This window comes from Spea bombifrons, chromosome 1 (assembly GCF_027358695.1).
Source record: "Spea bombifrons isolate aSpeBom1 chromosome 1, aSpeBom1.2.pri, whole genome shotgun sequence".
In the NCBI taxonomy this organism is placed as follows: domain Eukaryota; kingdom Metazoa; phylum Chordata; class Amphibia; order Anura; family Pelobatidae; genus Spea; species Spea bombifrons.
In genome coordinates, this window is record NC_071087.1 from 48,073,060 (window position 1) to 48,090,037 (window position 16,978).

The 16,978-nt window shown below is 39.7% G+C and overlaps 1 protein-coding gene across 2 annotated transcripts in view; it reads right to left on the minus strand.

Annotated features, from left to right (window-relative positions):
- Nucleotides 1-16,978, minus strand: part of NFKB1 (nuclear factor kappa B subunit 1) — a 48,766-nt gene that overhangs the window by 9,750 nt on the left and 22,038 nt on the right. For both annotated transcript variants that reach the window (XM_053461537.1, XM_053461538.1), the window contains exons 6-12: nt 8,054-8,202; nt 6,389-6,543; nt 5,856-6,014; nt 5,351-5,455; nt 4,399-4,490; nt 2,140-2,278; nt 1,373-1,510 (exon numbers count right to left, since the gene is read on the minus strand). In XM_053461537.1, the coding sequence (XP_053317512.1) occupies nt 1,373-1,510; nt 2,140-2,278; nt 4,399-4,490; nt 5,351-5,455; nt 5,856-6,014; nt 6,389-6,543; nt 8,054-8,202 (937 nt within the window). The remainder of the gene's footprint in view (nt 1-1,372; nt 1,511-2,139; nt 2,279-4,398; nt 4,491-5,350; nt 5,456-5,855; nt 6,015-6,388; nt 6,544-8,053; nt 8,203-16,978) is intronic.

Consider the following 16,978-nt stretch of genomic DNA (forward strand, 5'->3'; position numbering starts at 1 on the left):
CCAAAAAAGGATAATCATAAGAGACTTCTCATACGGTGCTGCGAAAAACTATTTGCCCCTTTCCCGATTTCTTTTATTTTTGCATATTTGTCCCGGTAAATATTTCAGATCATCAAACTTATTTTAATATAAGACGAGAACGACTCACGTAAACAAAAAAATGCAGTTTTTAAAATGATGCATAGAAGGAAAAAAGCTATCCAACTAACCTAGCTGGCCCTCTTAGTTACTAAATCAACCAATTAACCAAATTGAATTTGTAATTGGGTTTCACTAGACACACCCAGGCATGATCACTGCCAGCCCAGTTGAATCTAAACATCAATTAAATAGAACCTGTCTTGCAAAGTAAAATTGGCTAAAAGGTCTCATAAAGCAGCAGATGATGCCGCCATCTAAAGAAATTCAAGAGCAGATGAGATGCAAAGTCATTGACAACTATTATTCTGGAAATAGCAAAAATGGCATCAATGGCAGAGTTGCCAGACGAAAGAGAATACAAAGGCCCGTTTTATATTTGCCAAAAAACATCTTGGGATAATATTCTGTGGACTGATGAGTCAAAAGTGGAACTTGTTGGAAGACATGTGTCCTGTTACATCTGGACAGCACTTCTCAGTAAGAACATCATACCATCAGTCAAGCACGGTGGTGGTGGTTGGGTGATGGTCTGGGGCTACTTTGTTGCTTCAAGTCCCAGGAAATTTGCCATAATTGAAGGAACCATCAATTCTGCTGCCTACTAGAAAATCCTGAAGGAAAATGTTCATCCGCCAGTGTGTGATCTAAAGCTCAAGTGCAGTTGTTGCCCCAAGAGTGGTCCAACCAGTTATTAGGTTGCATGGGTGCAATTACTTCTTCACTTGGGTGATATAGGTTTTGATTAACTCTTTCCTTAAATGAAATAATTTTAAAGCTGCATTTTGTGTTTACTCACATTGTCTTTGTCTTTACAAATACTTTTGCACTATTGCTCTGTTATATATATATATATATACACACACCCCCCGCACATCTACCACAATCATGCTAATCAACACAACAAATCCTGTAAGAATGTCTTTACACTTGAAATAATCTTTTGTATTTATGTTGTCCAGGGCTTTCACTTATATACTTTGGGTTCCAGCCAACAATATGCCTGCTGTATGCCAGTAAAACTTTAATTTGCTTAAGCACTTATTTGTTCTTTTATTTTGGCAAGATCTGAAATTTCCTGCTTCTTACTATGCTACTGTGTCACTACGATCAAGTACTGGTTCTAAACGTTTCTTTGAGAAGTCATACTACTGAGTAGCTTGCCAGAAATGCTACATTCTCAACAATGTAGGCCTCCCTACATTCTACATAGCCAAATGTTTGGTTTACATACCTCCACCAGCTCCTGAGGATCCCGGACTATTTCCATATATTCCCCCACCTCCTCCAGAGCCCGCACCGCTGCCTCCACCATATCCATCTGAGAAATTTGGCATGAGTTTCTGGCGTTTCCTTATCACTTCTTCCTTATCTATTGAAGGCATCCGTGTTAGAACAATACAATGCATATTAAAGGGATGCTAAAAGAAGTGTTTACATGTTACATAAACATATACCTTAGGAGTGAAGAGGTGTCTGAGAGTTCACTTTGTGTTGTGAACTATGCAATAACTGCCATCTGGTTTATGTACTATAATGTAACACTGAGGACAAGTGCGATGTTTCTTCTGCTGTTTTGACATTTTTTGCTAACCTTGCTCCCCATTGTAGCTTATCATGTAGGATTTAGGAATTGCTGGTACTTGCTGATACTTTATTCACATATTTTGGTTGATATTTATGCTGCCATACATCATTTTTTGGAAGCTGCCATTGTTTTCAAATAATCAGTAAACAGTAATATTAAAGGCATATGGTAGTAATTTTCTAAAAAAAACAAAACAGGCAGACCAGACAGGCCAAATGGTTCTTGCCTTCCATGAAATTCTATGTTTCTATCTCATGACTGCAGTCTCACTAGCAAGCTATGGTGGAGAATGACAGCAATGAGAGGCTTAAAAATGCTGTATAAGTACCATGTCTAGTCAGAATACTAGGCCATCCTTACCAACACTTGATAAGTTAATGAAAACAGAAATAAGGGGCCTTTCAGTTTCTTACCTTTAATTTCTGGATAGTAAAGAAATGGTTTGGGTTCGCTAGTTTCAAAATCAGATTTCCTCCGAAGCTGAACAAACACAGACGCTGACTTTGTAATGTTTACATCTCTGTACTTTGGGGTTTTGAAGACGATAGCAAACTTCAATAAGAAATCAAACATAGGGGAAATTATTTTACAGAAACTGTGTTTTTCCCATCAAATTTTTTTTCCAGAAACAGATTTTAACATGCAAACTTCTTCAAAAGTCTACTTTTTAGAAGGGTCAAGGAATTGGGCTCCATTGTAATTAGGGGGTGTTCTGCCCCGGGCGATTTAAAATTGTTCAGAAAGGGCCAGGCCAAGGAGGCAGGAACAGAATAGGGTCACGTAACACGAGGTTACATGAACCCATAGTTAAACGTGAGTCTGCTCACAGCCTGAGGGAAAGCTGCGGTTGAGATAAGGGGGTGTGTGAGGGAAGGAGGGTAAGGGATAAAGTATGCATGTATGACTGTGTGTACGTTAAAGTTAGAGTGCATACGTCTTTGTGTGTGAGCATGATTGTGTATGTGTAAATATGTGAGCATGGATGTGATTGTGAGCATGGATGTGTATGTGTAAATGTGTGAGTATGGATGTGTATGGGTAAATGTGTCAGCACAGATGTGTATGTGTAAGTGGGCATGAATGTGTATGTGTGTGCACGGATGTGTATGTGTATATGGGCATTTATGTGTAAATGTTGGTGTGTGAGTATAGATGTGCATGTGTGTGAGCATGAATGTGTATGTGTAAATGTGTGAGCATGGATGTGTGTGTGTGTGTGTGAGCACGAATGTGTATGTGTAAATGTGTCAGCACGGATGTGTATGTGTAAGTGAGCATGCATGTGTAAGTGTGTATGTTAGTGAGTATGTATTCACATGAGTGTGTAAGTCTGCAAATGTAAGCATGTGTGTAAAGATGTGTGCCAGTGCGTATGTGAGTTACCGGGGGAGGGGCAAGGGGGGTTCCCAAATACAGGATCCCTGGGTGCCAAATACTCTAGGTATGCCCCTGGCTCCATAGATACATAAATTAAAAGCATTCTGTAGTGCCACCTTAGCATGTGCTTTACCGGCCGGCTCAGCTGGCGCTTTACCGGCTCATTCAAGAAAATGTACACAATAAAATGCATGTGTCATTGATAGCGATATACAGTTTTCATGTAATTCAAAAATAAAATGAATAAATCTTCATTTGGATTATTTCTTAAACTTATCCCACACAAGTGATTTAGATGCAACTGGAAGAGTTCCACATGGTAGCTCCACAAAGATGGCACGGCTCTGTATCCGTCAGCTCCTCCCACAGATTATGGCGTTGGAGAAATGTAACAGCAGTCTCTGTTTAATATTATGTTGCAGTAGAAATTTTTGGTCAACATCATTTTGGGGTCACTCGACACACAGTAACTAGTAATAGCTTCCAACTGAAAACCGGTACAGCACATGCTACAGTGGCACACATTCTGGTACATTTTCGAAAATATATTAGTCTTGTTTTCAATTTCTGAAATGATTTTCATTAAATGTCTTAATTGTTAATGTAAAACACTATAAAACGTTTGAAAATGTGGTCTTATCACCCTACACAGTGGAATATTTACATTGGGCACCACTCTAGTCCTGACGCAGGGCAGCATCTTAGCCAGATCCTCCATATCAGAGGGCTAGACACAGGCATCCATGGTTTAATGCCTCATTACAAGCAAGATTTTTGACTTCCCATTGAGCCGAGATCCCAGTTGTCCAATGCTAACCACCGTACCTGCCATCCTTGGCCTAGCCACCTTTGGCAGAATATCTTGCTGACTATAGGAACAAATAAACGTCCCATTTAATTAGATCATTCCCTTGGTTGCCAGGTCATAAGGACCACTTTTCAACCAGAATAATGTGACTGGAAACCTCTGTATGTGTTTGAGAGGGCAGACTGGATTTTTTTCAATTTACAGAAAGTAAAGTTTGTAAATCTAGATTTGTTTAAAACAGTTCATTGCATTCTAATGTTTCATTAAAACTAAAAGTTGCGGGCAGTCTATATAACTAGCCACGTATAAAGAATAATTTTAATGCTAAAAGTGGCGCAGTCAGTTAAATTACTCCATTGGTTGCTGGAGTAATTGTGACACTTTTACCACTTTTACAACGAATTACACTTTAAGCATAATCCCCAAGCAAGAGAGTCATCTGTCCTCAGACATCGCACAGTTCTATATGTAGCCCATCAGTACCTACCTGCCTGTGAACATCAGTGGGTGAGAAATCACCAAATCCTTCCCACAAACCCCCCTTCTCATCCTCTTCATAAAAACGTATCTGAATATCATCTGAAAAAAATAATAGTGTTTGTTTAGCTTCCACACTTTTTATGCTCCATTGAAGAAAGTGTTACTGTTATCAGGGTAAATTACCGTATTTGTTCAATTATAAGACAAGTGTTTTTCAGAAAAAAATCATCTGAAAAAAACGACCTCATCTTCGATGTCGTCTTTTATTCAGACCTCCTGGGAGGGTCGTCTAATAATGGAGTAAATATGGTAATTAAAAGCATTAATATAAGACTCCTGCTGCTGTAGTCTGTACAAGACTCAGAACTTTACTCCAAACAACCTAATTTATCTGATTTTACTTAAAGGGGTCAGTCCAATTACTTTAATAGCATTTTTCCAACGGTATAAGAAAGAAAAAAGATAAAACCATTTAAGGAGAAGCTGCAACACATAGCCCCTCTGCGGTCTGACTTTTGTGCCAGTCTGGCAAGAAATCACTCCCATTAAAATCAATGGGAGATTTTGTTTCAAATGCGTGTTGAGTCTGGTGCTGGCAAGCAGTGAGTATACTACACATGTGCAGTGGAATCAAGATTTGAACCCATCTCCTGTAAGCCAAAGGGCTGGGGTAGGCAGAGGAAGAGGACCATTTATTTGAAAAGTGGAGAAAACTGTTATTTAAAGGGAAATGTGGCTCTTATAAGAGCATATGATGTTTCTGATGACCCTTTATTAATGTCCTTGCCAGTAAAAAGTACTGTAATTGTTATTAAATTATGCATTAGATTTTATATAGGTAAATCCAAAAAATGTATATTATAGGTATATATATATATATATATACACACATATATATGCACACATACACAGCATAAGTGCTAGAATAGGATACGTCAAGATATAAAAGATACACATACCTTTCTGAACTTTATCACAAAGAAGGTAGACTTCTTCTCCTCCCGTCACACAGCCCGCAGTCCGATCCATTCGTACAATCTTTAGATTCGAGGCATTTGGTGCTTCTGTGATTGGAAAACACTAAAGAGATTAAAATAACACTCACGCTTCCAGCTTTCGTGCTGTTTCTCAGATTAAATGCTGAAGCCCCCGACCAAAAGGTTCACATATAATTATGAATTTGTTAAAAACTTAAAAAAATCGCCTCATATACAGACAGAAGTTTAGATGCAGTCTTATACTGAGAACTATATAAAAATACAGGTACATGTTCACATAAAAAATAAATTCAAATCTAAATTTTCATAGAGTCTCTAACCATGTAACACAAGTCACTTTTTGGAGATCTTGTGATCTGATCAATAAAAACACTATGAAACACTTTTTTGAAACATTACTATCATTTTGAAACATTTCCAAACACAAGCAAACTAACACATACATATATTATCACACCACACTTACTGCTGTCATAGATGGGTACAGATATGACAGGGTCTAGGCGCCTGGTGAAGCTGCCATTACTATCTGGAAGGAAGGCTGTGAACATAAGCCGTACCACGCTGAGGTCAATGTCCTTTGACTGCTGGTAGGCCGCCTCGTGGATCAGCTCTCTCTCTCGATCTACAAAGCAAAACAAAGCAAAATCTACATAAGCCACAACACAGCATACACTATTAGCCAACTGTTTAATAGTCACTATATACCGTATTTATCGGCGTATAACACGCACTTTTTAAACCTAAATACAAAGCTGAAACCCTACCTGCGTGCTATACGCCGATAAATCCTAGAGCTGCACGATTTGCAGCGACGTCTCCCTCACTTCCGGTCCTGGGGAGGGTGCGTGTTATACGCCGTTGCGTGTTATACGCCGGCAAGTACGGTATGTGTTTGTCAGATGGGCAAAGGGTTACCTACAATCCTGAACAACTTTAGAAAACTTTATCGAATTAAACGTAGGTGTTTCTTACGGCTTGTGTTTATCTGTCACTAACCAGTTAAAGGCCGGTCTCCTGAATACACATAGTTGAGCTCAGGGTGCACCAGTACTTCTCCATTATACCCCTTTTTAAAAGCATCCAACATGCGTGTCTCCAAAATCTCGTTCACTTTCTTTTTTGTGACATGAAGTATTCCCAAGTTGGCAAACCTACCAGGCAAAAAACAAAACAACACTTTTAATACAATATTTTTAGGTCTTGCTGCCAGTATTACGGAAACCTCTAGCACTTACTTCCACATACTTTCACTTGAAGCTAAACTCAGGAAGGTACTAATATATCTATACACATATGTTATTGTTTTCATTTATGGACATCCTCACAAGTAGCACAAAAACTACTATTCTATTCTAGCAGAAATAACTATTATAAAGAAACAGAATTATAATAGTAAACTGTATCAGGAGTAAAAAAAACATGTTTAAAATATAGCCCTCATAAAATGCTACTTTTTCAATACATTTTCATAGCAGCTCTTAAAATTGTTCATTAATCATAGGCAGCTTTAACTGACACAAGAACAAAACGCATGGTATTTCGGTTAGTAGGGTTACTTTTTTGTCTTCAGAATAGCATTGTTAATGAATGTAAACTCTACATTTCTGAACCAGGAGGTCCATGACGCATATGCTAGGTGTACATCGGAGATGGTCACGGCATCATAGAAGACCTGGCAGAGGTACACATGACAAGGTGTGTGGATGAATCCACTGCTACCCACTGGACTGTTGTGGGTAGGTTACCAGAGATAAAGGAGGTGAAAAATACAAAACAGGAAGGAGATGAGCAGAGCGACTACCTTCAGACTGTGGTTTGGAAGATAATGCAAAACGCAAGAAAATAACATTTTCACATTTACAGCTGCTGTTATTGGGTGTGTTACAGTGAAGATCTTTGCACTCTATGTGGTTTTGTCTGCTTAGTTAAAACAATGTAATTAAAGTTTTTCAGTATTACAGTATCACATGCAAAGACTGAATACGACAATTTAGATTGTAAGCTCACGAGCGGGGCCCTCAAAAGCCCACCATTCGTGCCAGGAACCTTGTATAAAAGTACACATAACGCTAGATGGCAAGCTTACAAGGAGGGTTCTCAACCCCTGATGTGTCTGTATATATTAATGTATATTTATTATAACCCCCCCATTTAAATTGAACAGCGCTGCGTAATTTGTTGCTGCTAAATAAATACAAGATAATATTTAGCACAACATCAGCTACTATTACTACAAATACATGATAACCAATGATAATCTCTAAAAATGTAAATTACATTTTATAATTATTATTATTACAATCTCTAAAAATGTTCCTATGCCAAATTACACTAGTTATCCTAGGACTGTTGAACTGCCATTCCAATGATGCTGTGCAAGAGTTTCTTAACCCCTTAAGGACCAAAGGCGGTCCCTAAACCCAGTGAAAACAATGCATTTTGAGCCCGTACATGTATGAGCTTTGTCATTAAGGGGTTAAAAAAAACAGCTGGAGAGCAGCATATAGCTCAATCATGAGTTATCTAGTTACAATATTCCTAGAAAAATCTGAATGGCATGCCATACATGTGAAACGTGCCTCGATCAGAAAAGCCTCTTTACTGGGGATCTTTCCTTATTCTATATTCGTTTTTGTTAACCGGTAGAAGACTTATACTCACCCAACAACTGAATCTTTTGGCCCCACTTTAACAGAACAGATCCCATCCTCGCAGTGTTTACCCACTAGACTGTGGGCATGTAAACGGACATCTTTGCTATTGGTGACCAGCTGGACAATAATCTTGGCATCACCAATATAATTATTTATCTGTGGAAGAATTAAAATCAAATAGTCATAATAATTAACTGCATATTTTAAGGTAGTTCGCAAGCAAGCAGCTTGATAACTGTAGCCAAACAAAGCTAAGCAAATCAAAGCACAAGTTGAATCAGAGCCACCCTTTCCACCTAGGCTCATCAGACTCATGTTCATGGATCAAAAAAAGAAAAAGCCCTGTCCCAATGCCAATGTATCCCCTCTTCCCCCAAAATTCACAAAACTGCACGGCGTATGTGATAAAATAACACTGCAATGAATTTTTCTGCTCCCTAGTTGGCTGTTGTTCGTGGCACACAGCTTCCCATGTAGCCATGTCCTTAGCCTGTCTTCAGCGCAAGTGGCTGATCCCTGTTTGCAGCGGAATCATCTCCTGCTTACCAAAGCACACAGACTCACAGACAGCCAGCTCCATTACTGCAAGGTGGTCTAGCAAAACCTCCTGTGCTCATGAATGACGATCCCATTGATTTTTCATCTGTGTGCTGTGTTGGAAGCTAGACTCTCCTTATAACAAGAGATACTGATAACGTCAAAAGGGTCCTTATATTTAGGGGCAAAAGGGGTCCATGTAGTAAGTGTCTACTTAGCTCCGAATGGAAAGCATCAAAGCAGAGAACTCTACCGTACAAATACTGTACTTTAGCAAAATTTGTGCAGCTTCACAGAGGAACTGTAGCCAGACTGACAGAGTCCAATTATAGCTCGCTTAAGCAGTGTTTGCTGGTAATACATGCATCTGGAAATTTGCCAAGCCAAGGCTGTTTCCTTCTACCGGAAAGTACACCAACCAGCATCTAGCCTACCTTTCTGTGGAATTCCCCAAATTAAAATGCAAACAATTCCAAAGTAAACCATATAACTGAAAATGTCTATGCAACCTGCCACAAATTTCAAGCTTCTCTTAAAATGTTTGATGATTGTGTGGTTGATATTATTATCATTTAGAATATTATCCATGTTCTAATTTACATAGGAATAACCAATCTGTTGCTGTTATGATGCAGAGTGTCTTACGATTTTATCGCAAGCCTGAATTACTAGACATCTGTATTACTCAAAAAAATGTTTCTGTGATCATGAGATAACGGTTGCCATCATTCTTTTTTTTTTTAAAGCATGACGGTGAGGACTTGCCTTGTTACACCAAGTCTTTCATATGGTATTTTTAACCGGCTCAATCAGGGTCGGACTGGGGGTAAGGAGGCAGCCCTGGCTCTTTATGGCTGTCAGCCTCCTAATGACGTATGTGCGCAGACGGCTAGATATGCGAGGCCGAATATTAAGTTTTTGTGCTCATGTAGAATGCGGCTGGGCATATTCGGTAAGTGTCCGCATACCACAGCACCCGATCTGCTGCTCCAGTGTATGCGGCACTGTAGAAAACGTGTATATCCAGCACCTCTATGCAGTGAGGCAAATTTGTCAAGCCCTATTTTAGTTAAAATTATATATATATATATATATATATATATTCATACTATATATAAAAAAAGTTGTATGTTGTGCCTTTAAAAACAAAAAAATAGCTTGGGCAAGAACAACCTATTCAAGAGCAGCTCAACCTTATTTCTCACTTACAGACAAACTATATAAGAAGTGTGACGGGAACGACCTGTACCCCGACTGGGTACACCCGCCGAACGTTGCTTACTCCGACCCATGGACAAAAAAAGGACAGGGTAACACACGAGGGGAGAATAAAAGCATACCAATAAACACACATATACTGGGACATACAGAATTCATACAATAACTAGCACAGAAGGCACCGATTTACCCGGGACTGTCACAAGAAGGAATACACTTTTAACAGCAATGTCAACCTGAAATGAGACATAAGTTTCGTCTATGCAGAAGACCAAATATCTGGCCTCATTGAGTGAGGTTTAGTTAGCATATCTCTCTAAGCTTAGTTACAGTAGGACTCAACAAATCCCTGGTCGCTATGGTGACTCGAAATCACTGCCTGGTGCCTGGGAGGTATGCCTGGCTGCAGCTCGTCACCCTCAGCTTTCAGGCTACCTGGCTGCTCTCAAAATTGTATAACTTTACTTATGAACATGAAGTAGAACATATTAGCAGGTGCAACAGGAGCATAGAGAGGATTGTTGCCTTACTAACCCCTGCTCTTTCTCAGGCCTGTCAGGCATGTAAGCTGTCTGCTGCTGTCTCTCAGGGCCGTGTAACGTGGGCGCCTGGGTGCACTTCAATTGTAAAGTTATACAATGCAAAGTACAACATTGCATTGAAACCTTTCCTGTATGTCTCAGTCGGGCTGAGAGCAGCCAACGAGCAGCAGCCAGGACATCGCAGCATCAGGCACCAGGCGTCGGAAAGGGCATATCAGATTTCACATGAATGGGGTTAACTTTGCCAGTGTGTTAACCCATTGTGTGCTGAGCAGATTAAAATCTCATTTTATTGGCACTGTGGCGCCATGGGAGATTCATTTCTGTGTGATCTGAGGTCGCTTGCTGGCATTTATCATGTCTATGGCTCATATTGGAGATGCTTATATAAAGACGGATCCTGTGTGTGCCAACCCCCCACTATAATATGTGAAGACACCTACAAAAAAATAATGTTGGCAAGAATACTTATTGCACAAATTTGCAACCTCTATGTCAATTGGAAAGAAAAAAAAATTAACTAAAATAAATTAAGTACAGCATAACTCCTATCACTATATACTGAGCCAGACATTGATGATGGTACAACATAACTGCTATCATTATATACAGAACCAGACATCTATGATGGTACAGCATAACTCCTACCACTATATACTGAGCAAGACATTGAAAGTGTCACAGCATAACTGCTATCATTATTTACTAAGCCAGGGGTGGATTCCCCAAAGTACTTGTATATGCTAATATATTTAACCTTTTAAATACTGCCCCCAAATATTCTGTTTGACTCAGGGGAGAATAGATCATGTGTCATTATTAATTTATAATGAATGTAATCACACACACAATATTTAACAGTACAAGGAGTTAAGAATATTAATACATAACATATTGCTGATGATATTATATTTTCAAAAGACATAATATTTGGTTTCTTTATAAACAAATCAATGTTTGTTTTAAAATCTCCCCCTTATATCAGTTAGTGGTTAAACTTTAAATAAATGAAAACAAAAACATGAATGGGGTAAAAAAATGGGATCCTTCATTTTCTGTCTGGCTCCTAGATCCAAACCAAATTTGTCGACCCCTAAGTTAGAGCATTGGCATGGCAGGTAAGCATGTAATGTTTGGCCCAAACATAGCATAAAGTATCATGCTTATTTAATGTATGCATTTGCATGTATTGGCTTGATTGCTGGTGATTGTTCTTTATAAAATATTGCTTAATTTCACATCATTGCAGCTTTGGATTTAGACACAATATATCCCTGTTTAAAACTTACTAGCTTACTTTAGGGTATATGCCAAATGAGGAGTACCGCAAATACTTTTTGCTCACTGGTGCCACTACATCAAACTAATTAAACTTGCATAAGCAGTTCTGCTAATTATACACGAGCCACCAGAAACGCAAGAGACCTATCAGGAAGGAGTCCACAACTAGACTAACTTTTCACAACAGTATACACAAAAATACAAGGGTAGAGTTTTCAGGAAGACTGAAATGTTCACCCTCTGAAATTATTATTGAGCTTTAAAGGTTTTTGGTCAACTTGACCTCACTCATATTTATGTATTTTTGGGAAGATTCCACAGGCTGCCTAATAATTGGGCATGTCTACTCACTAACATGAGAGTACATGCAAACAAACATGGGAGTTTTCAGCAACCAACCTGCACAGGTTAGGCTGAAGTCCATCTTGCAGATCCACAAAAGGTAATTTGCATTTGCACTCTCCTTACAGAGGCTTGACTGAATGAATAATTAAATAACATTGGAGGGTACAGAGCCCATCTATACCCACTATCTCATTTCCCCTGCTCAATGAGATGGGGTAACATATGTAAGAATAGCATATGGGAGAAACTGAGGTCATCTTGTACTAATTACTGTACTTAAATGCTAAGTGGCCAAAGTGAGTAACATTTTATACAAAAACAAAAAAGATAGCATACCGTGTTTCCCCGATAGTAAGACACCCCCGATAGTAAGACGTATCGGGGGTTTCAGAGGGGTCGGCTAATATAAGCCGTACCCCGAAAGTAAGACATATGTCTTACTTTCGGGGAAACACGGGGGATTTGCCGGGTCCGCCACTCTAAGGGGCCGGGAAGTCCCCACCAAGGCCGGCCTTACGTGTCTGCGGCCGCACAGGATTTAAATTAAAACATCGGGGTTTTTTTTTAACTTTATTTAACATCCTCCATGTTAAATAAAGTTTTTTTAACTTTATTTAACATGGAGGATGTTAAATAAAGTTGAAAAAAAACCCCGATGTTTTTATTTAAACCCTGTGCGGCCGCAGACCCCTAAGGCCGGCCCCTTAGAGCAGGGCCGACCTTTGGGGTGTGCGACCGCACAGGGCGCCACACTCCAGGGGGTGCCAACCTGCGGCACCCCTCCAGAGACGGACAGTAATGTCCGCCGCTGGAGGAGCAGGCTCGCAAGGGAGCGGTATCGGAGGTCTTTAACAGACCTCCGGCTCCCTTGAGTGATTTTAAGCCGGGTTCAACCCGGCTTAAAATCACTCAAGGGAGCCGGAGGTCTGTTAATGACCTCCGATACCGCTCCCTTGTGATCTGCGCGGCAACAGCTGTTGTGCGCCGGGGTTTCTTGTCAGATCCCGGCGCACAACACTGAAGCCGCGCCCACCGCTGTCCGTGCCCTCTGAACCAGGAAGAAGACAGAACTGAAGAAGAGGAGCGAAGAGGAGGAAAAGAAGCTGAAAGAAGAAAGGAAAGGTAGGAAAGAATTAAGTGAGAGTGGATTGGTGTATATGTGTGTGGATTGGTGTATGTGTGTGTGGATTGGTGTATATGTGTGTGGATTGGTGTATATGTGTGTGGATTGGTGTATATGTGTGTGGATTGGTATATGTGTGTGGATTAGTGTATATGTGTGTGGATTTGTGTATACGTGTGTGGATTTGTGTATATGTGTGTGGATTGGTATACGTGTGGATTGGTAGGTGTGTTGATTGGTAAGTGTGTGAGAGTGATGGGTGTTATGCTGTACCATTTCCAATGTCTTTTTCATGATCTAATTATGCTCTAAAAGTACATCATAACTCCCATCACTCTCAATTTTTTCCCAATATAAGACATACCCCGAAAGTAAGACATAGTGGGGCTTTTAGGGATAAAAAGAAAGTAAGACACTGTCTTACTTTCGGGGAAACACGGTAGTAGCTAGCTAGAAAGTAGCCATGTTCAGCTCAGCTTAAATGGCATGTTAATTTAGTCTAGGCCCAAAGCTTTGAGAAGTTTAGTACAAAATATATTTAAGTATATATAAGTAGTTGTTCTGAACTTCTAGATCTAGGTATACCACCTGGTAGCTCATTTGTGTCAAGTCCAGCTCCTAGGAAAGGTCCCCACTAAAGGGATCAACCTGGAAAATTATCTTCTACAATATTGTGTGCAAACCAAGAATAAGTGTTTCCGAAATGCATACTGTTGTATTCTAAAAAAAAAAAAAAAAACTACTGTATTTGCTCGATTATAAGACGACCCCCAAATCTTAACATTAATTTAGGAAAAAAAGAAAAAGCCTGAATATAAGACGACCCTAAAGGAAAAAAGTTTTACCAGTAAATGTTAATTCATTTAAACAATTTTTTTTAATAAAAGCTATGCTTGAGAAAAATATTTTGGTTTTATTTCCTTCTATTTTCCAACCTGCCCCCCAGTTATGCACATCTGCCCCAGAAGTGCCTTATACCCCCTATATGCCACTGTGCCCCATGATATGCCTTTTAACCCTCTAAATGCCACTGTGCCCCATGATATGCCTTTTAACCCTATATGCCACTGTGCCCCATGATATGCCTTTTAACCCTATATGCCACTCTGGCACTTAGAGGGTTAAAAGGCATATTATGGGGAAGAGTGGCATATAGGGAGGTTTAAGGCATTTCAGGAGGCAGAGTGGCATTAAAGGGGTTAAAAGGCATTTCACAGAGCACTCTGCCTCCAGAAATGCCTTACACCCCCCATTTAACACTCCCTCTCCCTTCTCCAAACTTACCGGTGCTTCTGAGTTGGGGGGGGCGCATAACACAGGAGGTCCAGGTCCCCTGCATCTGAGCCCCAGGTGCTTAGTCCGGGCAGCATGTAGAGCTCCACGCGAATCGCGTAGAGCTCTACACACAGCCCGGACTAAGCACCAGGGACTCAGATGCACCGGTAAGTTGGGTCGGGGGTTAACACAGGAGGATCCAGGTCCCCTGCATCTGGGTCCCCAGTGCTTAGTCCGGGAAGCGTGTAGAGCTCTACGCGATTGTATCGCGTAGAGCTCTACACGCTGCCCGGACTAAGCACCGGGGACTCAGAAGCACCGGTAAGTTGGGGGGGGGGTTAACACAGGAGGATCCAGGTCCTCTGCATCGCTGCGGGGGATCTGGATCTTAGTCTCATAATCAGACCTTTGAGGTCTGATTATAAGACGACCCTGATTATAAGACGAGGGGTATTTTTCAGAGCATTTGCTCTGGAAAAAACTCGTCTTATAATCGAGCAAATACGGTATTTTCCCTTTGAGTAAGGCATGTTAAGGCGAAAATGAATCCATTTATTGGACGAACGTAGCAAAAGATGTAGCAATGTTTTATTTACATACATGTGACTGCCTGGTGCTACGTCTGTTGAGAAGAATGAGAGTGCTACTGGGCATATTCAAGCGTACATAGATAAACTTTATGTAAAGGCACCCAGTCAGCTGTCTAATTTTCTCTGATAAGTAAAGAATGCCTGCACTGGTGGGAAACTGATATATATATATATATATATATATATATATATATATATACGCTGATATGCATTAAAAATACAAAAACACATTTGGGGAACCAGATATTTCCTCTAAGCAAAGAAACCTATACGCATCTGCAATTGTATTCTTTCCTGCAAAGTTTTGAACACATAAAAAGGAACAGAAAGTTATTTTTCAGCTGCAATGGCAAAAACCTTTTGGTTTATCAGTGTCCTCTATGTGTCACATGATAACAGCCTAGAATTAAGCTTTCCCTACAAAAATCTCGATTAGGAAAAAGTAGCAGTAATTAAGGGGGTTATGGACAAAGAGAGATACTGGGACAAGATGGCGGTATCACTAAAAACATTAAGGGTTGTTAGACATCTTTTAATAGATGTGATATTAATGCGACCAAGTGAAACAATATTTTTATTAGTAAGTCTTTGTCAGGTGATACTGTTAACTATCAGGATGTTTCTTGAGCATAGCATTTCTTTTTAAATGAAGGTCGCAGCAACCTGGTTTGTAAATAAAATAAATCAGTGTTCTCAGGCATATTCTTTTAGTTATGTATGTGTATATATATATATACACACCCTTAAAGAATTCACATGTTCATGTGTGAATGTTTACAGCAATTTTTGAGTATTGCTCAACTAGATTAACAAATCACTCTGAATTAGTGCAAGTTCTTATGATCCTCATAAAAAAACAAAATTGCATATTGCGGGTCAGAACTAGTTCTTGTGTAGAAATTAGGCATTCTTGATTTACAGGATAGGTACTGCCAACCTCACTGAATTGGGATCAAAGGGAAGTATGAGAGACCAAACAGACCAACCTTTGCAGATACAAAAGTCAGTACGAAACGTAGAACGCTTTTAAACCAGAGGTCTCGCTCTTACTCACACTCTCTGTGTGAATCCAAGGAGCAGAACCTAGTCAGCGGAATGGTGGCAGACAGATGGATCAGGCCTGCAGGGTCTGTGGAGGAAAGTTACCTTCTGCTTTTCTTGGATGTCCGGCTGAGACAAAGAAAACAGGCCAGATGGAAGAATAAGCCGGAAAGACCACGGTATATCTTGAAAGATAATCGGCAGCGGCACAGGTGGGTGGTGAAATACAGACAGCAACCAATAGTCAGAGACACAGAGTGGTGAAAACTGGATCCAGGGAATCTGGATCTTAGTGTTATAGGCAGACATCTATTTGAGTTCTGATTATAAGACGTCCTCGAATATAAGACGAGAGGTATTTTTCAGAGTATTTTTTTAAAAAAAAAAAATGTGTCTTATATTCACGCAAATACAATATATGTATAAAGGGAAGAGCAGAGTTACCCTAAGGGTCTTAACCCCAAGTAGATTCTATGAGCAGTAGTAAAAAAGAGTGAGTTGCCATTACCCACATTTAATTTTTATATATAATATTATCACATGGATGAGATTTGATAGTGATCCTTTTAAAAAAACTAGCTGCTGGTGAGTTTATTAAAATGAGTGCACTATTAAACTGAAATCAGGGAATTGCCAGTACCGCAAGACAGTAGCTAGACCTTCTTGAATGGTTACAGAATTGGCAGTGGCCCAGCTGTACAACATTATTGTTAATGCCATTATTGTAAAATTAAAGCTATACAATGGGAAATTCCAGCATCTACATATACACAACTACCACTGATACCAGGGTGTTTCTAAATGTAAGTATGGTTAACTTAATTAACACCAAATTTCACAATACTTTCACAATACTTCTTCTTAAACTACCAGTAAGAGGAGAAAGTATTATTAGCCTTTTAAAATTGTTATACTATAATTGTATATACACATACACACAAGAAGCAATTGCTGAGGAAAATACAGTATGTAATCACAAA